Raw genomic sequence first — 19,214 nt, forward strand, 5'->3', positions numbered from 1 at the left:
ATATATATATATATATATATATATATATATATATATATATATATATATATATATATATATATATATATATATGGCTTTCCATGCGGTCGGTGTGAATTACACCAATAGATATGCATAAATGCACGACACAATGTTGAAATGCACCACACACCAAAAAAAAATATATCACACCTAATGGTGCATTTTCGAACACTTTTTGGTGCATCTATACGTACCTAATGGTTCTGAAATTTACATTTACCAAGTGATATATTCTTCTACAACTCTATATGGATCATCTTGATTTAATGTTCATTAGAGTATAGTATTATTTTAAAGAGATGTAGGCGAAGATGGGTGCTGTCCAATCTAATATATTACGAAGATGTTAACTTTTTACCTAATAAACATTTTTTTCCCTATATAATATAATGAGGGAGGTGAAAGAAAGTACTTGACATGAACCTAAGTCATATTGAATTATTGAGTCAATAATGTTTGAAAAGAGTAAAATCCTGTTGCGAACATAGGAACCATCTGTGATTGAGATTACAATAAATTTTGGTGTCGTTATTATTTTAAATTAATTAGTTTTCTTATATTATAATATTTATTTAGTTTAGGGTTTAAACAGGTTATTTTGCTATTTAAATTCCAACTTGCTAATTATCCTAACAGATAATGTTAGTTAGGATTAGATTAGATTTACGAGTTTTTGTTTATCGAGATTAGTTTGTTTGTAGTTTGTTAGGAATTTTGATTATCTGGGAAGTGTACAACAAACTAGAATTCTATAAGTATTGTTGTCTTATATAAATAAATAGATAGTTAAAGAATTTTTGTCGTATAAATTGAGAGTTTTCTAGAATTTGGAAGAGTTCAACTATGATCAAATCATGATTGTCTAGACTTATCACGCGTGGCATCGTCCCTTATAATCAATCCAATGTTGCCAAGAACCTATAAAAACTCAAAAAAAAACCCCCAAAAAGACCAATAAAAGGTTTAATTTGAATATATTTTTTTTCTTTTTTAGCTTTTATAGGTTCTCAGCCACATCGGATTATAAGGTGATATATGTAGGTACTTTCTCAAGACTCATCATTTTCTATCACAAAAGTTCTTCAAATTTTTAATTTTTTTTTTAAAATACTCATGATTCTTTATAAGTTAGTATCTATTATATAATTTCTTAAATATTTTTAATTCAAAAAATCTAAATCCACCACTAGGGTTAGAACCTATGACAACACATTTAAAATGATAATCAGGAAGCCATTACTCTACCCACTCTAAAATGGTAGCCATATTTATAGTAGTAGAATTTTGCTGGACATTTCCCACTTCCCAAGATATAACAACCCTAAACCCAAGATATAACCAAAAATCATATATTGAATTGCACACTTTTTAAGTTAATGGCCCAATTGCACAAAAGCGATAAGTTCAGTGGCCTATTTGACACTTTTTTTTTTTTTTGAGTACATGATAAACAAAAATAATAAAACCTAAGATAACCTAAAACTCCTAAATCTAATCTAATCCTAACTAATATTATCGGATAATTGGCACGTAGGAATTTAAACAGCAAAACAACTATTTAAATCCCAAACTAAGTAAATAACATAGGAATAAGGTTCAAATTGGTCACTGAACGTAATTAGGTCACTGAACTAAAAAAGGTGTAATTAAGCGAGGTTGTCCGTTTAGGACGATGAGTTGACATTTCAAAATAATTTTTAATAATAAATTTTAAAAATTAAAAAATTAAATTTAAATTAATTAATTAATTAAAAAATTAAATAAATAAATTAAAAATTAAAAAAATTAAATTTAAATAAATAAATAAATAAAGTGAGGTTGCCTGTTTAGGCCACCCTTTCCCCGTCAAGACGAAGAACCTATCTTCGTCTTTGGCTGAGACAGAGGAAGCGGGTGGTGTGAGACGGGTCGTCAAAATTCCAGTAGTCTTAACAATTTTTCCCATTATTAATGCTACTTTCCCTATTTTATCCCATTCTATATATTCTCTCATTTCCTCCCACAATAATAGGTAATATATTTTCAAAACTTTTAAATAACTCTTTAGCTAGACTTGTCAAACATAAAGATGAGATGCTATAACCTTAAAATTAATCCGGCAAAACTAGGATCACTTAAGTATTAACAAAAAGATTAATAATTAAGTCATTAAAATATTTATATAGTAATACAAAAAAAAAACTATTTAAAATTTTATTAATTAGAGTATTATATTCTGCTAGCATATTCCATGGTTATAAAAACAACTCACTCAATCACCCACAAAATATTTCGATTTTGAATGCAAGTGGATAATATGAAATCCAAAGCCAACCACATATTAAAATTTCTCATATATCCTTTCGATATAGGAGACATCCAAAAGAATTTGAACTCTGATATGTTCACATTTCATATTACATTTCATTTCGTCACCACTTATGATGTTTTTTTCTCTAATCAACTTTACCGGCTAATTCTGACGGGATAATAAATAATTTTTATTTATTAGATACCAGTAAAACACTGAAACTTGTCTTGTAACTCTGTCAGATTATACTGGAAATCGAGCTGAAAATGCTGTGGTCACTCACCAAATCAATTAGTTAACCCCAGCTTATATCTCATTATTGCTATATCGGCCTACCTAAGGAAGCTAGGTAGTTAATATCATTGAGATATTAATATATTATATTAGTTGTTTAATTTATATGATGTTGTTTCATTGTCTTTTTGTACTTTGTTCATTAAAATATTAAAATGCCAGCAGCATTGCCTTTCTGTCTCCCCTTATTAACTCTGCCAAACTCAAACAAACGATTTATCAGTTTTCTTCTTTTCAAGAAAATGGCGAGGCCTAAAATCTCGAAATGGCTGATTATACTCCTAGTTCTGCTCACATGCAATTTCTCCAACGCAAAAGAAACACAGCCCATAACAGAAACCTCCAAGCTCCAGCACTTCTTGAATTCAGTTCATCAATGGAGGACCCGGGTGAGCCAATCCGAGGACGGGAATCTGAAGCTCGGAGCTCCTATGGTGCTGGTCGGAATCCTCTGTTTCATAGCCGCAACTATATCGAGCGCGGGCGGAATTGGCGGGGGAGGGTTATACGTACCGATTTTAACCATAGTTGCCGGGTTTAATCTCAAGACATCCTCGAGTTTCTCGGCGTTTATGGTGACGGGAGGCATAATTGCCAACGTTGTCTGCAACATGTGCGTTACTAATCCGAAGCGAGGCGGGAAGATCTTGATTGACTTCGATATAGCGCTGTTGTCGGAGCCGTGCATGTTGCTGGGAGTGACGATTGGGGTGATTTGCAATGTTGTGTTCCCAGAGTGGCTAATAACGGCTCTGTTTGCCGTGTTTCTTGCTTGGTGTACTACTAAGACGTTTAAGTCTGGGGTTTCTTACTGGAAACAGGAATCTCAAGGGCTAAGGAGATGTGGGGGTAGAGAGGTGGAGAAAGGGTTGCTGGAAGAGAAGAGCTTTGATGGGAATGAAGGGGCTGTGTTGAAAGATAAAAGAAATTGCAGGGTGGGGATTCCATGGACGAAATTTGGGATGCTGTTTGTCATCTGGTTTTGCTTCTTTGTTCTGTATATTCTTCGTGGGAATCGATATGGGAAGGTATGTCTTCTTTCTGCAAAATCTGACTTTCCTCTGCATGATAAGTGAATCCACTAAATAGTTGATAGGTGATAGTCGTTAGCTGATTAGACTAGTGGGGTTAACTAGTTTATAAGATTATGATTGTAGAAAGAGCACAAAGAGTCAATATTGACTCCACCGAAGCTCGAACCCACCGCCTTCCATATGAGAGTGCAACCCAGTGTCACTAGACCACAAGATCAGCTATATATGTATATTCATACTCTCAATCAATATCCCTTTTTTCTTGATTGATTACTTGATGAAGATTTAGATCAATCCTTTTTTGTTTTTTTTGAAAAGATCCTTTTTGGTTAAAATAGTTAAATATTCTTGTAATGAGTTGGCAGAGTTGTTGATCTGATCAAAAAAGCATTCTTTTTTAAGCAAGTAGCTAGCCTTTTCTCCCATGATTGTTTGGACTAGAGGCAACAAAATTGTGTGGAGCCTAGGCACGTGATTAAACCTTTGTCTGTACTATGAATAACCTAGATTAAACAATGTGCTGGAAAATGACATCTCGCAGACTTGCTGCAACCCTGCAAATAGAGCTTTATATTTTAAGCCATACATGTAGTAGAACTCATTTTGGCAGACTGTATCAGGAGACAAAAAATGAAAAAAGGTGGCAAGTGGTAACAATATCAGAAAGTGTAGTAAAGCTATAGCACAGTTGTTACTATTGTTAGGACTCGAACTTGTAAACCGGCTCTGATACCACTTGTTTAGGATCAAACGAATGTGCACCTTTATTTCTTTATACCAATATATTTTCGAGAGGCAGGGTGTTGGACTTTGTGGTAACCAGAAGTACTTGGGACATTATGCAGGGCATTATTCCCCTTGAAACTTGTGGAGTTGGGTATTGGCTCATCTCATCACTCCAAATACCTCTTGCTGTGATTTTTACAGCATGGATCCTGTTTGCCAAAGAATCCTCTTCAGCTTCCCAAGAACAGGTGCTTAAATAGAACCCAATCCATCTTCTTTAATATTCCAATTAAGAAGCAGCATTAATTAGTTGTTCCATCTTGTGTGGTCATGAGGTTTTCATTTTCTAAATTTCTTCAATCTATTCAAGGAAGAGGCAGGTGAAGGTATAAAAGGACTGTCAAACAGGCTTGTTTTCCCCATGATGGCCTTTCTAGCTGGGCTTTTGGGTGGAGTGTTTGGCATTGGTGGTGGAATGCTCATAAGTCCTCTCCTAATCCAAGTTGGAATAGCCCCTGAAGTAAACATTCCCTATTCCCTCCACACTGCCTTTTCTTTTAGCCATTTTCGATTTCACAGAATTCAGAAAACCTAATAATACTTTGTTTCGCTGCAGATCACATCGGCAACGTGTTCATTCATGGTGTTTTTCTCCTCCACTATGTCAGCAGTGGAATACCTTCTACTGGGAATGGAGCAAGTGAACAGTGCCCTAATCTTATCCAGCATTTGTTTCGTCGCATCGCTTATTGGGCTCGTTGTGGTTCAAAGAGCAATAGAAAAACATGGGAGAGCATCACTGATTGTGTTCTCTGTTGGAACAGTGATGGCTTTGAGTACTGTTCTGATAACTAGTTTTGGAGTTATTGATGTCTGGGAAGATTACAGGACAGGGAAATACATGGGATTTAAGCCCCCCTGCTGAACTAAGAGCCTCAATTTTGTATTAAGTGTATAGTATCTATGTACTGAAAGTGCATCAAATAGTTTCTCTATTAATAAAGGTGGGACAATTATCAATCATGATATGACTTGTTGGCAATTAAACAAACAAAACCAATAAAGAATTTGCAGCAGACACTTGTGGAAAATGAAATGAAAGCACTATATATAATTGATGAATGGTGAAATGATGATATATCAGGCGTGGCCTCCTTGTTGATTGAGCTTCTTCTCCTCTTGAACTGCGGCAGTTGCTGCAATGTAATAGGAAACTGAGAAGAGTCCATGTATGAAGCACAGTATCCCTCCCACTGACAGATAGTGCTGATGTGAAATCCCACAAGATTTTCTTGATCTCGAGTTTGCCAGTGTTCCCATCACCAGTATTGAGAATGCAATCACGAAGATAAGCCTGATTATCAACCAAAATGCTATTAGTCATCAACTATAATGTTTAAAGCAGGTTACATACGGGGCAACCTTAGCCAATTTGGTTAGGTTGTTGGCCTGGTAACTACGAAGGAAGCAGCCTATTAACCTTCTTGGTAATTGAGCCAGTCAGCTATAAACAACCTTCTTGGTAATTGAGTCCGTCAACTATGAGCAGTCTAAACTGGTTTAGCTAAGGAGAGGTTTATCTAGTGCACACTGGTTTAGCTAGGGTCACAAGGCGGGGTTTATTCAGTGCATGCTCCAGGATAGTGGAAAAAAAGCAGATATATAAGCATGAAATTAAGACAAACCATTGCAAGACAAGAGATGCAAAAGCAAGTTGTTTGTTGGAAGAGGATTGGTCAAGTTCTTCCCTGGATCTGATGCAAATGCAGCCACCAAGCAACTTTGAAATGACTTGTGCCAGAACCAGGAGTATAGTTGCAGCTAACCCCAGCTTAAAAGCTTGGTAACTAGGATCTCTACATTCAAATATCCACACCTTTAAGTTGTTAACCTGTTCCATAAATCCTTAAAATGGTTAGCTTGCTGCTTCAAAGTGTCATTAATGATTTGAGGCCAGGCAAAACAAAATTGAACCACATACCTTATTCTGAGCTACCTCGGCTTGAATGCCGAGGATGCCAGCTGCAATGTCCAAAATCATGATCAGAAGACAAACAAGAATGCCTGTCTGTTTAGCCATCTTTGCCATTACACAGAGCCTGGATTGATCTGAAGAGATGTAGTGGTTCTTGAACTACAAGTATTATAAACATGGGCCACATTCTTGGCTTATATATATACTTTAAACTTGGTTTGAGCTTGGAGAATCAGAATAAAGTGAGACTTCATGCAGGTTAGTATTATAAATATGGGAAGATTAGCTGTGCAAATGGAGAAAAAGGTGAACTTTGTCCTGAAAGAGTTCTTTATTCTGCTTTAACTTGGCTTCTCCTTAGCTTGTTATGTTGGGATGCTTTTCCACACGGAGCAAGGAAAGCAGGGTATCAATATCATCAACAGCAGCAGGAATTCAAAAGCATGAACAGCTCAGATCAGAATTTAGTCAATCCATTTTTTTTTTTGTGTGTGACGAGAAAAAACCCGCAGCCACTTTCTGTGAACTGGTAAATCCGATTTTGTGACTCTAGCCGGAAAAAGACTACAAGAAGGTAAATCAGTCTAAATTGCCTATAGGTGCTAACCGACTCAAATTAAACCAAGAAAGTGAATAGATCGTTCTCATTAGAAGCCAAATTTGATACTTTATTAAGCCAATAGCTAGACCAGACCAATTTGGATGGGGTTGCTCAGTGAATTCATCTTCTTGCATGCATGCTTATATTCCAAACTCCAAAGTCACTTTCGCTTGCATGTTACTGCATCTTCCAGATGGGAGGTATTAGGTTCCCAGGCCACTTTGCTTCAAAGAGAAGCACTGTATATTCATTATATAATCATATATATATATACCCATAATTTTAACTTTACTATAATCTCAAAGTTTCTTTGTTTATTGTGCCATATATAGTCTTCTTAATAACATTTTGTCTTTACTAAGCCTATTTAAATTATTATTACTAGTTACAATATCACTGGAAAAATCAAATGCTAAATGCACAGCAATAAAATATATGATAGAAGATAATAAACAATATATAAAATTTTATTTAGAAATAAACAGAAGTTTAGACTTTAGAGAGTATAATCAGTAATTGATAGTTCAATTAATTTCTGGATTGTAAATTTGTAACTACTAACTATATCAAGGGAATTAAAAATAAAATAAAATAAAAAATAAAAAAAAAAACAAAAAAAAAAAAAAAAAAAAAAAAACGGGAGCAGATGAAATGGGCCCTCAAACCAATTGGCCCAATTCATCTAGATGTAGATTTAACTTTTCCTCAATTTGGCCCAATCGTATAATATTAAACTATTATGTTAACCATATTCAAATAAATTTCAGGGCCATAACCCTCTAATAATATCTTGATTAAATTTATTGGAAATAAAAATCTTACACTTTAATTTATAGAAAAGTTTGTCTTTTTTGTTTTTTTTTTAATACTATTAACTATGTTACAATGTAGTATCTATTCATAGTTACTTTCTCAAAGAGCCAATATCGCCTCCCTCCCATATGGGGTGCAACCGGGTGCCACTAGACACAAGGTCTTTGGCAAAAAAGTTTGTCTATTATTCCAAAATGTATTTTGAGTAAAACTCATCTTGATCCTAGTTAACAAATGATCACAAGGTGATAAATGAGACTAATTGTCCATATATAATAAACCAATTTAAACTTATAAATTGAAAAAAATTGTAGGTACACATCCCAATTTGTTCCTTTTTTTTTTTTTTTTTTTACATACTATTAATCATTTTTTGTTACATATATTACTATAAATCATTTTCCATATTAATTTATGATGAGTTAGTTGATTCCGATTTCAAGTGAATTGTCACTATTAGATTTAGAATTTAATTTCTTCTTTTTGTTCGTCGTTCTTCAATTATCTTATCGTCCCTTTTTGTTTTTTCCGCTAATCTTGCCTACACAACATGTACCTTAATGTGAGATCTCATTAATGATATCATGCATTGTTTTTTGTAGAGGTAAGGGAATTTATACCATGTCATATTTTGGTGCACATATATGTCTGTGTGCATGTGAGAGAAAGAGATAGCTAGCGGTCCAGGTTCCTCTATTTATTAATCAGAGCTGGCACCCATTAACATCCATGGAAGTCTTGCTTGGCTATATATAGTCCAATGATTCAATGCAATCACACTAGTTTCGATTAACTTTGAAATCTACTTATTGTTAAATTTCATCTGGAAAAATAAAAAATAAAGAATGATGTGTTTATCCCAATAACTTAAAGTAATTGGTAAGCTATATATGTAATTGCTCTACTGTATTCCTTAGAGATTAGAAAGTAGCACTGTGCTAAATTCATTATACCTCATAATTGAAAGATTGAAAAGTAGTATAGTAAATGGAGTCAATGTTGGGGAACTGCCAATTAAGGCGGATAAGGTGGAGTATAGCAAGGGGTAGTTAGACATTGAAGACTTTAGGGGGCCATCTTCTTAAATTAGAGTGGTTGTTATCTATCTATTCATATTTCTATAAATGAAAGAAACAAGTCGTTATGGGGGCAACGAGCCGAGTTGATCAATTAGTTGATTTGATAATCAAAAAGTTCTAATAAGTTCTATTTTATGGGAGCGGCCTATTAACTTTCTTAGTTTCAACCGATCGGATCGATTAGAATCACAAGACAAACTTGATCCTAAGAACATTATTTTAGCATAGTAACTAAAATGTTAGCATCTATTAATTGAGGCTACATACATACACAACACACTACATGTTGGACCCTCAACTCATTCCTCTAATTAACACTACATGTAATCTTTAACCTATGCAATCTCAGTATGTGTACATAGAATATGGATGCCAAAATGCCAAATATATATAAAGTTGACACTTGATTTTTTTTCTTGAAATGGCAAGTAAAATGATTTGCAAGATTAATTTTTCAATTAATATATATTTCCTGTAAATCTAATGGATTATGTTTATGGATATATCAACTATGCAAATTTACAGTAATCGATATAACACATCAAAGAAACGGAAATATATTACATTAAACTGAGACTATAATATTACTTTATTTGGATTATTTTCAATGAAGTTCGATTTTTCGGCACTTCGTTTTTACATAATAGTTGGAGATTGTTTTATTCTGATTAATACACCCTCTATCTCTACCATTTACATCCACTGTTGCAAAAATCCCGCCCCTAGGCGCTAGGGGCCGGCCGGCCGCCTAGCGTATTACCATAATCGGTGGTCTAGCTGGCCGACCGGCTAGACAGTCGCCTAGGTCACTTAATATTTAATATTTAGATTAATATTTAACATTTTAGTAGTAACTATTAAATTATATATTAAATAATTTATAATTATTAGTCTTAAAAATATTTAAAATTTTTTATTATATATATATATACACACACATATATATATACATGCATCTAGGCACCCTAGACGCTGGGCACCGCTAGGCACTGCGGACGCTCGAGAAGCGCATAGTGATTTTTTCAACCATGTTTAAACCATTGTGTTTCCTTCCTCGCATTATGATTTATAATTGAATATAAGTCAATTACTTATAGACTTAATTTTACATTAAAAATCAATCATGTCAAGAGAATATATAAATTTTAAAAAAATGTAAAAAGTAAAGTAAATGTATTATTACTTAATTATTTAATTATTATATTATTTTACCTAAATTCAAGATTAGAAAAGAAAAATCAGACATTGGTTGAGGATACAAGGAGATTTATTCTAAAAGTTAATTAATGATTGATGTTGATCATTGTCCTTAAATCAACACAAACTCATTCTTTCATGGTATGACAGATATTTTTATAATTTTTTTTTAAAAGTTATTAATTGGCTGGCTGTTCTAATTACTACCTGTGGCAGTGTACCATGTTTGCATATTGTGGACTTCTTCTACTTTGCCATTAAATATCTCCCAATTAAATTAGAAGTAAGATCTCTCATATAAAGTGCTTACCCCTACTAATACCTCTATATTTTTTTATACATTATTTAAAGAGTTTGGAAATCAAGTTTAGACATTCTAAAAATTATTGTTAAGATCAAGTACTTACTACTATCCTATACTAATGCCTATATCTATTATATTTAATTTGTGATGACAAGAGGAGAGTATAATTCAGATTATTAAAACTAACATTATTCAAAATCTGAACCGAATTTTAAATTTGAATTAATCCAAATAGTAATCAGATCAGTTCGGATATTTTAAAGTATTATATATGGTATATCATATATCAGGTTTACTTGTTAACATTTTATCTGACCCAAAAACTCAAACCAACCCTAACTTTTGTTATAAATATTGAATAAATTATTATTAGCTATTAAATATATTTCATAATAAAATTATTTTAATTTTCAAAACTCTCTTGATTAGCTAATTTGTTAGTATTTTGTGTTATTTTTAGTGTGATGCCATATAAAAATATTAATACTCAAATAATAAAATCAATAACAACATTTTAAATTAAATAATTTTTTTGAGTATACCCAAACTAACGTGAAGTAATTTTATCTGATCTAACTCAAACATATCTAAATTTGGATTTTAAAAGCATCACCCAAAATTTTTAGATTAATGAAATAAAATTAGGGTATCACTCCAGACTAATATATATCTGTTTTCTTATACACGAAAACATCAAATATGCTTATTATAATATAAAAACGTAGACACTATACTATAACTATTTGTACGTAAAAAAGAACATACATCATTAAAATTTTACATGATCGATGCAAATAATATATATGCATTAATTAGTTCATTCTGATGTCCTAAATGGTGAATATATTTTTCAGAATTTAATGTGTCATCAACATTAAATGCGCAATGAACTGGCCGGGTCAGTGCATGGAAGTTCGAAGCAATAAATCTACTGAAAGAAGTTTCCATAAATTAAAATGGACTGCTCTCTCTACATATTGTCATATACATTCATTTATGGCCTGGCGCAGGAAGGCAATGTAACTGCAGGTTACGACTATGAATACTTTCCAAGTTAAACAAGCAAAAAAAATATGGCCTAAAACTTGTTTTTCTTCTTCATTCAACTCTATCTAATGTTTTCAAGATTTGTGAAGTTTGAGGCCTGCAGAAGGGCTTTAATAAGGTTTGAAAAAGAGGGAGAAAAAGATGCCAGCTGCGGTTTGGTTTTCCTTGAAGAAGTCATTGAATTGCAGATCAGAGGTGGGAGAGGTTCATGACCCGAATTATGGAGGGGGGAGAAATTTGGGGAAAATTTCGACGAGTACTAGGAAGAGTACGACGATTCGGTCAGGGTGTTCGAGGTCGATTGCGAATCTTAAGGATGTTGTGATTCATGGGAGCAAGAGGCACACCGAGAATCCACAACTGCAAAGCCCAAGATCTATTGGGAGTAGTGAGCTATTGAATCCAATTGTTCATGAGGTGGTTCTTAATAATTCAACCTGTGAGCTCAAGATTACGAGCTATCCTTTCCAAGATGGCGGCGGCGGGTGTGGTGGCGCTAGCGGCGGCGGTGGTGGTTCAGGTTCACCGTTTGTGGGTACGCTTAAGCCTGGGACTCCTGGCCCTGGAGGGCACCAGGTGGCTCCCTCCAAGAGGCCTGGAGGGTTAGGCAGCCCCATGAGAATAGGGTCGTCTGGTAGCCTTTCAAAGAGGACAGGATCTGGATTTGGTGGCATAGTTGTCCGGCCTCGGCCTAGGCCCCGGCCTAAGCCTAATTGTGGAGGTGATTACAATGGTTTTCAGGCTTTGACTTGCCATAAATGTGGTGAGCAATTCTCAAAATGGGATGCTGTTGAATCACATCACCTTTCCCAACATGCTGGTAAGACCATCATTCTAACACAAATTATATATTGATGTTTTCAAGAACTCCCGCCCTGTTGGGCGGAGGCTGGTAAAGGCCAAGTCTAGCACTCGGTAGCTTGAAGATTGTTGGATGGAGATCAGTAAAGAATTTAAAGGGTCAAAATCCAACACCCAACGTCTCAAAAACATGTGGTGGTATGAGAAAATAAAGTTACACCAACCTTTGCTACGAACTAGAGCTTTTGGCATAGTGGTAAACACTTATCCTAACAAGTGGTATCAGTCGAGTCATAGCAATAACATTTAAGATTGGTTGATACTGGGAAGGGGAATTGTTGAGCAAAGGCCGGGCAAAAATCTATTAGCATTTAAGACTGGTTGGTGTTGGGGGCCTCTGCCACAAGCTATAGCTTTTGGCGGTAGTGGAGGTATTCTCCTGTTGGTAGTCGAATTTGTAACCTTGTGGTTACCAACTGGTTTGGGTTAATTTGTAATACTAACTGAACAATCAACATGCTTAGTCACTTAATCCATACTTCAAAGCTTCATCTATCTATGATTCTTGAAAGTTAAAACGTGCATTTCATCTATGATTTGATTGCAGTTACACAGCTTGTTGAAGGGGACTCATCAAGGAACATTGTAGAAATGATCTGCAGAACCAGCTGGGCAACAAAGTCCGACAACACTACCAATTGCAATGGGATCGAGAGGATCCTGAAGGTGCACAATATGCAGAAAACACTGGCTGAATTCGAAGAGTATCGCGAACGGGTGAAGATCAAAGCCAGCAAACTAGCCAAGAAACACGCGCGTTGCCTAGCAGATGGGAACGAGCTGTTAAGGTTCCACGGCACAACCGTAGAATGCAACCTCGGCGCAAATGACTCCTCGAGCCTTTGTACCTCGGAGAAATGCAACGTTTGCCAGATCCTGAGACGCGGTTTTATAATCAAGAAGGAAATCAACGGAGGGGTTGGAGTTTTCACAGCTTCTACTAGCAGTAGAGCACTTGAAGACATTGAATTAAGCTGTGGAAACCAAGCTAAGAGGAAGGCACTGATAGTGTGCAGAGTGATTGCTGGGAGAGTGCACAGACCACTGGAGAATGTTGAAGAATTGGCAGGCCAATCTGGGTTTGATTCATTGGCTGGGAAAGTAGGCCTTTACTCAAACGTTGAAGAGCTCTTTTTGTTGGATCCCAGGGCTTTGCTTCCTTGCTTTGTGGTAATCTGCAAAGCATAAAATGGAATTGAAAATCAAGGAAATGGAATGTCATTGCATCAGTGTTATGTACTGGTCACAAAAGAATTATGTAACTTTCTCGTAAATTAAAGAAATTGAATGTTACTGTATACCGGTCACAAAAAGATTTCATTTGTTTCCGAAGATTATAGTTTAATTTATCACGAACTGGCTGGAGTGATCAATTTTGTTTACTTTTTTCCATTGTTTTTACTTGTTTAACAATTGGGTCATTTTGTTCTTGTCAAAAAAAAAAACAATTGGGTCATTTTGTCAGAGAATTGCAGGGATTTCGTGATGATTGATGGTTGGTGAGCTTTTAGTAGCTCTTGTCCAACTGCATATCTTATAGTAATTGCTTTGTCGGAAATATAAATGATATGATGTTCTTCAATTCCCTGAGTGTTTATTTGAACAACCTTTCCATTCAATTTTAGGACTGTTTTAGAATCAATTGACAAATATAGATTTTTTTTGGGGGGTAATATGAACTAATTTGGAAAATATTAAAATTAATGTTTAATTTGCATTTTTTTTAAAAATAATTATCTTGATGGAGATGCATTTTCTAAAAATAATTTGGAAAACATTAAAATTGATTTAAAAAGTGCATTAGGCCTTTATTTATTTATTATTATTACTTGATGGAGATTCATTGCTTAGCACATTTAGAAGCACTTCATTGCTTGAGCACAAATTTGTTTGATTTTAGCGGCTTATTTTCTCTATGGCTGCTTGCACGATTTTTTTAAGCTTGGTAACTACTTCTTCTAAATTTTATATTTTTGTCTGAAGAATAATGTTCTCTTGGGTTTTTGAAGTTGTCCTTGTGCATATCATGAGTTTTTAATATCAAATTAAAATGCTCAACAAGTGGTGAAATATTTTTCTTTATTCTTCTCTCTTCCTCTTCTTGAAGTTTATTATGCAATTAAGGTAGGTATTAATAATTGAGTAAATTACTTTAATTTGAGTATATTCGCGGCACATAATTTTCACTCCTTGCAGATTATTCATGTTTGTAATTTTAGGGATTTCATTCTACATTTTAAAGGTGGAATGTATTAATAAGAGTGAATTTAAAGAAATGACATTTTACCCCTCATTTTGAGAGACAAATAACGGAAAAACCTAATAAGGTAACATTTAGTAGTTAAGGGCTTAAATCAAACAAAAGTTTAAATATATGACTTTTTAAATAAATCACAATAGTGAATAGTCGAAAAATCTCAGCTGGTATTACCTCTAATGTAATATTACGTCTCCATTATGAATGACGCAATGTTTTGCCGTCTACCCTTATGGCCATGTGTATGCTTGAATCAGCGATAGATGGAAACGAAAAGTCAAAACCAATTGTTTCCTTCTGTCTTTTTACCATCCATTCAGTAACTAAAAAATAATTAAAAAAATTATATTCTCTACTACACTGCTAATGAAATCTTCCCGCAAAACAACAACAACAATAATATTAATACTAAATAAACAACACTGTATTTAATATTTGATTAAATAATACGGAGTACAACTTTTAGCTTCAAAAGGGGTGACTGGGTAGGCAGAATTATCACGAATTTGACTCTTACAAATACTCTGTCACTTGAACACGTTGCACATAATATTACATAATTTACACATTCAAATAATCATTATGAAATTATTTTGTCACAAAAAAATAATACACATTTTAAATATATTTTAAAAAGATAATGCGAAATTTAACCAGCCAACCATATAAAATTGGCGCTATTCCAATCGAAAACGTATAGTAGTACAATAGCAACAAAGGTGAGGTCGTTGATTTGTTGTCGTACATATATATAGGATGATGCTAGGATTTTGTTATAATAAAAGTGTGGTAACGCTTAATTCCCAGCGCAGCTTTTATATGTGGTGAGCCAGGAATATCGTTATGTGTGGCTTAAATTTAAAAATGTTCAAAGCGTGATAAAATAAGAAATAATATGAAAGACAAAAAAAAAAAGTTAACTTATTTACACAAAATTATCATAATACCACAACCTTGTTCTGGACTGAATCAATGGGTGAGATTAGACCATATTTTTCACCTAACGCTTTCTTCGCACCTGATCCGTTATATATACATATATATATATATATGAAAGGTTCCTATGCAAAGACAAGTTTCCATGCGGTTAACACACAAAGGACGCAGTTTTAGTGTAGAAATGATGCACCTAATTTTAAGCATTAAAATGACACACCTTAAATACACAAAACACGCACCTTAAGCACATAAATAAAACACCTTAAGAAGGAAAGCTATGCAGTATGTACCTTAAGTTTCACAATTGACGCACCTTAAAAACACAAATCACGCACACTAAGAAGGAAAACCACGCACCTAAAGAAGAAAAATCACGCACCTAAAGCTTTAGGCTGTCCGTATCTTAAATTTGATTTAGATGCAAAACGACCAAATTATCATCGCGTATTTTCTAATCAGTGTTGATTCTGGACGTTTATTTAAGCAAAATCAATTGTTCTCATTCAACCGCACAACCACACAGGAGCTATCCACCCGCACGCGCACATATATATATATATATATATATATATATATATATATATATATATATATATATATATATATATAAACCTCAAATTTCTCTTGTTCCCAAGAATCATGTGGTCTATTAGTATTAAGTTGCTCTCCTATACGAGAAGTTGGGGTTCTTGTCTCTCTGAAGAAAACAGAATTGAAATGTCGGTCGTCTTAATATCATAGTACTACAGTATACTAAATTAGGAAATTACGTGTGGCTCAGAGTTCTACTGGCTCAAAAAACAAACAAATCAATTAAAGATCAGACAGGAAAATTTATCAATTATCTAAACAAAATAAAAGATGTGACGTTTTTTATTTTATAGAGGAGCTGAGGGCCGGAATTATATATAACACGATTTTTAAATGGGTTAAGCAAGTTGGCTGCGAAATTGCGTTTACTCTAGTCTCTCTATATAAGCCCACTCTCCTATACTCTTGTACTCATCACCCATCTGCCTATTAGTGCTAAGTCAAATCATTTTCGTATTACTTAGTCTGTCCAGTCCACTTTCCAAAATAAGTAAGAAATGTATAATGGTAATAGGAGATCAGGGAATTATAAACCAAGCATCTGGGATGATGATTATGTGCAATCTCGAACCGCTATCTACACTGTAAGCTAGGCATACATGAAATCAAGATTTTATATTAATGTTATTATGCTTTCTTTTTCATAGGGTTCCGGCCTATTCTTCTCGTCGTACTGATACAGATTAGATGGCGTTTTTAATTTTCTTTATGTTTTATCTGATGCATGAATGTATTCTACTATTACAGGAAAAAGAGTTCTCTAAACGGGCAGCTGAGCTAAAAGAAGGTGTGAGGAAAATGGTGGACGAAAATATGGATCCATTGGAAAAGCTTGAGCTTGTGGATCTCCTGCAAAGACTGGGCGTATCCTATCATTTTGAGGATGAAATACAGCATGTTTTGGAGCATATATACACCTCTTTCGGCTGTAATGGTGATCAAGATTTATATGCTACTGCTTTGCATTTCCGGCTGCTAAGACAGCACGGCTACAAAGTCCCTCAAGGTACCTACTTTGAACACCCACGCACCCACTCCACAGAAATAAAAACAGTAAAACATATATATAATTAAACCTCGTACGTATTAACATGGGTATTTGTTTTTGTTACAGAGGTTTTCTGTGGTTTCATGGACGAAGAAGGAAAATTTAAGAGAAGCTTGAGCGAGGATACGAAGGGAATCCTTAGTCTGTACGAAGCAACATACCTATGCATGGAGGGTGAGAGCATTATGGAAGCAGCCCAACATTTGTGCACTAAACATCTTAGAGAAATCCAAAACATGAACGTATTAGATCAAGATTTGGTGGAGCATGCTCTAGAAATGCCTCTATACTGGAGGATGCAGAGGTTTGAAGCAAGATGGTTCATATCCGTTTATGAAAAGAGACACAACATGAAGCCAGTTTTATTGGAGTTTGCTAAACTGGACTACAATATGGTTCAAGCCAAATATTTGGAGGAATTAAAGCAAATGTCCAAGTGAGTGCATGTGCATATATACACTTTGTCTTAATACAACCTAGACAAATTAATTAATTAGATCAATCTAGCTAGCTAGCTACCAGCCTTGCCATTGCCAAGATGGAAGAAATCAAAGAATTTTCTTTTTTGTTTTTTAACTTTTCATAATATTATAGGTGGAATAAAGATATCCGTCTAGCGGAAAAGATGAGCTTTGCTAGGGACCGATTGGTGGAGGGTTTCTTATGGGCTGTGGGATTCACTCCTGATCCTCAGTTCGAATACTGCAGAAAGATCTCAACTAAGCTCGCTGTACTGATAACAATTCTTGATGACCTTTATGATGTTTACGGAGCCTTGGATGAACTGGAGATCTTCACTGATGTTGTTCAGAGGTTTGTCTCTTAGCTTATATTTTTATTTTGGTTCAAGGAATGCTTTTATTTTTACAGGGACTAAGGCACTTTTTGCTGCATACTTCATATATAGATGGGATGTAAATGCAGCTGAGACAGTACTTCCAGAGTATATGAAGATTTGTTTTCTAGCCATTTTCAACTCCATGAATGAACTGGGTTATGATGTTCTGAAAGACCAAGGTTTAAGCATTATTACAAACATAAGAAAACAGGTAATCCATATATTATTCACTGCCAGTAACTAAACCAGAGATCAGTAATATTAACCAGTTAATTAAGCTTTCTTGATTCTAGAAATAATGATAAGTGTACTTTATGGGAGTAAAACTTAGGGATTTTAGTGAAGAAACAGAAAATAAAAGAATAAAAACTGTGGCAAACTTTTTTATGGATCAATGAAAGTATGCCAGCGAGAAGTAGAAAATGAAGTAAAAGTGAGAGAATGTGTAATATATATATATTACTATTTTGATTAATCTTATATGTGTATAATTGCACATATATATTTCAGTGGGCAAATCTCTGCAAATTCTACTTATTGGAAGTGAAGTGGAATCTGGGTAGATATACTCCAAGCCTGAATGAGTACCTGGACATTGCCTTCATAACAAATGCTGGCCCTCTACTGTTAATGCATGCTTATTTTTGCATTACAAATCCCATTAGCATTGAAGATCTGAAACACTTGGAACAATATCCTGGAATCATTCGCAGCTCTTCCATGATTCTTCGTCTTGCAAATGACTTGGGAACTTCCCCGGTACATACATGAATTACTATTTTAATTAATTTCTTTTCTTTCCTGAAAACATATATGATTAATTTGGTGATGTTATGTTGTTGAATAGGATGAGATGCTGAGGGGAGATATTCCGAAATCAATCCAGTATTATATGCGTGAAAGTGGATGTTCAGAAGAGAAAGCTGAGGAGTATATCAATGGCTCAATTGCAGAAACGTGGAAGAAACTGAACACGGAATTAGTGAGGATGGATCGTCCCCTTCTCAAAGAGTTTAGGAGAACAGCCACGAATCTTCCTCGAATTGCTCAATTTATATACCAGCATGGAGACGGATTTGGTGTCCGCCCAGATGAGATGAAGAATCGCATTGTGGATCTGTTCTTTGAACCCATCCCCATGCCGTGAAATCTGCCTGCGGGCATTGCAATTCCCATCCATCCTCAGCTATCTATATCTAAATATAAGTAATCTGCAGGTTCCATTTCGTCGTGTCAGTGGTGAATTATACTTCACACTCCACATGAAAGTGTAATAATATAAATAAGCTAGGAATCATA

The 19,214-nt window shown here is 34.5% G+C and overlaps 4 protein-coding genes across 4 annotated transcripts; 3 read left to right on the forward strand and 1 right to left on the reverse strand.

Moving 5' to 3' along the window:
* Nucleotides 1-2,739: 2,739 nt before the first annotated feature.
* On the forward strand, nucleotides 2,740-5,388 carry LOC116030946 (sulfite exporter TauE/SafE family protein 5-like). The gene is made up of 4 exons (XM_031273332.1): nucleotides 2,740-3,633; nucleotides 4,485-4,613; nucleotides 4,736-4,885; nucleotides 4,982-5,388. Exons 1-4 carry the CDS (start codon nucleotides 2,761-2,763, stop codon nucleotides 5,288-5,290), a joined length of 1,461 nt encoding a protein of 486 aa, XP_031129192.1. The 5' UTR covers nucleotides 2,740-2,760; the 3' UTR covers nucleotides 5,291-5,388.
* Nucleotides 5,341-6,483, reverse strand: LOC116030947. The gene is made up of 3 exons (XM_031273333.1): nucleotides 6,347-6,483; nucleotides 6,051-6,256; nucleotides 5,341-5,719 (listed from the first exon to the last, which is right to left on the reverse strand). Exons 1-3 carry the CDS (start codon nucleotides 6,452-6,454, stop codon nucleotides 5,506-5,508), a joined length of 528 nt encoding a protein of 175 aa, XP_031129193.1. The 5' UTR covers nucleotides 6,455-6,483; the 3' UTR covers nucleotides 5,341-5,505.
* Nucleotides 6,484-11,284: 4,801 nt separating this feature from the next.
* Nucleotides 11,285-13,598, forward strand: LOC116028687. Its single transcript, XM_031270476.1, has 2 exons — nucleotides 11,285-12,201; nucleotides 12,790-13,598. The coding sequence occupies exons 1-2, from the start codon at nucleotides 11,523-11,525 to the stop codon at nucleotides 13,428-13,430; spliced, it is 1,320 nt and encodes a 439-aa protein (XP_031126336.1). The 5' UTR covers nucleotides 11,285-11,522; the 3' UTR covers nucleotides 13,431-13,598.
* A 2,875-nt stretch (nucleotides 13,599-16,473) lies between these two features.
* LOC116030872 ((-)-alpha-terpineol synthase-like) lies at nucleotides 16,474-19,214 on the forward strand. The gene is made up of 7 exons (XM_031273223.1): nucleotides 16,474-16,613; nucleotides 16,777-17,035; nucleotides 17,144-17,513; nucleotides 17,672-17,890; nucleotides 17,985-18,126; nucleotides 18,426-18,674; nucleotides 18,763-19,214. The coding sequence occupies exons 1-7, from the start codon at nucleotides 16,527-16,529 to the stop codon at nucleotides 19,060-19,062; spliced, it is 1,626 nt and encodes a 541-aa protein (XP_031129083.1). The 5' UTR covers nucleotides 16,474-16,526; the 3' UTR covers nucleotides 19,063-19,214.

This window comes from Ipomoea triloba, chromosome 9, assembly GCF_003576645.1.
Source record: "Ipomoea triloba cultivar NCNSP0323 chromosome 9, ASM357664v1".
Lineage (NCBI taxonomy): Eukaryota > Viridiplantae > Streptophyta > Magnoliopsida > Solanales > Convolvulaceae > Ipomoea > Ipomoea triloba.

Bases quoted from the DNA above. Each gene is read 5' to 3' on its own strand.
- LOC116030946 (XM_031273332.1), top strand. From the start codon at position 2,761: ATGCCAGCAGCATTGCCTTTCTGTCTCCCCTTATTAACTCTGCCAAAC. The intron at 3,634-4,484 runs GTATGTCTTCTT...GACATTATGCAG, and splicing joins GTGGGAATCGATATGGGAAG to GGCATTATTCCCCTTGAAAC. The intron at 4,886-4,981 runs GTAAACATTCCC...GTTTCGCTGCAG, and splicing joins AAGTTGGAATAGCCCCTGAA to ATCACATCGGCAACGTGTTC.
- LOC116030947 (XM_031273333.1), bottom strand. From the start codon at position 6,454: ATGGCAAAGATGGCTAAACAGACAGGCATTCTTGTTTGTCTTCTGATC. The intron at 6,257-6,346 runs GTATGTGGTTCA...TTTATGGAACAG, and splicing joins CCGAGGTAGCTCAGAATAAG to GTTAACAACTTAAAGGTGTG. The intron at 5,720-6,050 runs GTTTGTCTTAAT...GTTGATAATCAG, and splicing joins GCATCTCTTGTCTTGCAATG to GCTTATCTTCGTGATTGCAT.
- LOC116028687 (XM_031270476.1), top strand. From the start codon at position 11,523: ATGCCAGCTGCGGTTTGGTTTTCCTTGAAGAAGTCATTGAATTGCAGA. The intron at 12,202-12,789 runs GTAAGACCATCA...ATTTGATTGCAG, and splicing joins TCACCTTTCCCAACATGCTG to TTACACAGCTTGTTGAAGGG.
- LOC116030872 (XM_031273223.1), top strand. From the start codon at position 16,527: ATGTATAATGGTAATAGGAGATCAGGGAATTATAAACCAAGCATCTGG. The intron at 17,036-17,143 runs GTACCTACTTTG...TTTTTGTTACAG, and splicing joins CGGCTACAAAGTCCCTCAAG to AGGTTTTCTGTGGTTTCATG. The intron at 17,891-17,984 runs GTTTGTCTCTTA...CTTCATATATAG, and splicing joins TTCACTGATGTTGTTCAGAG to ATGGGATGTAAATGCAGCTG.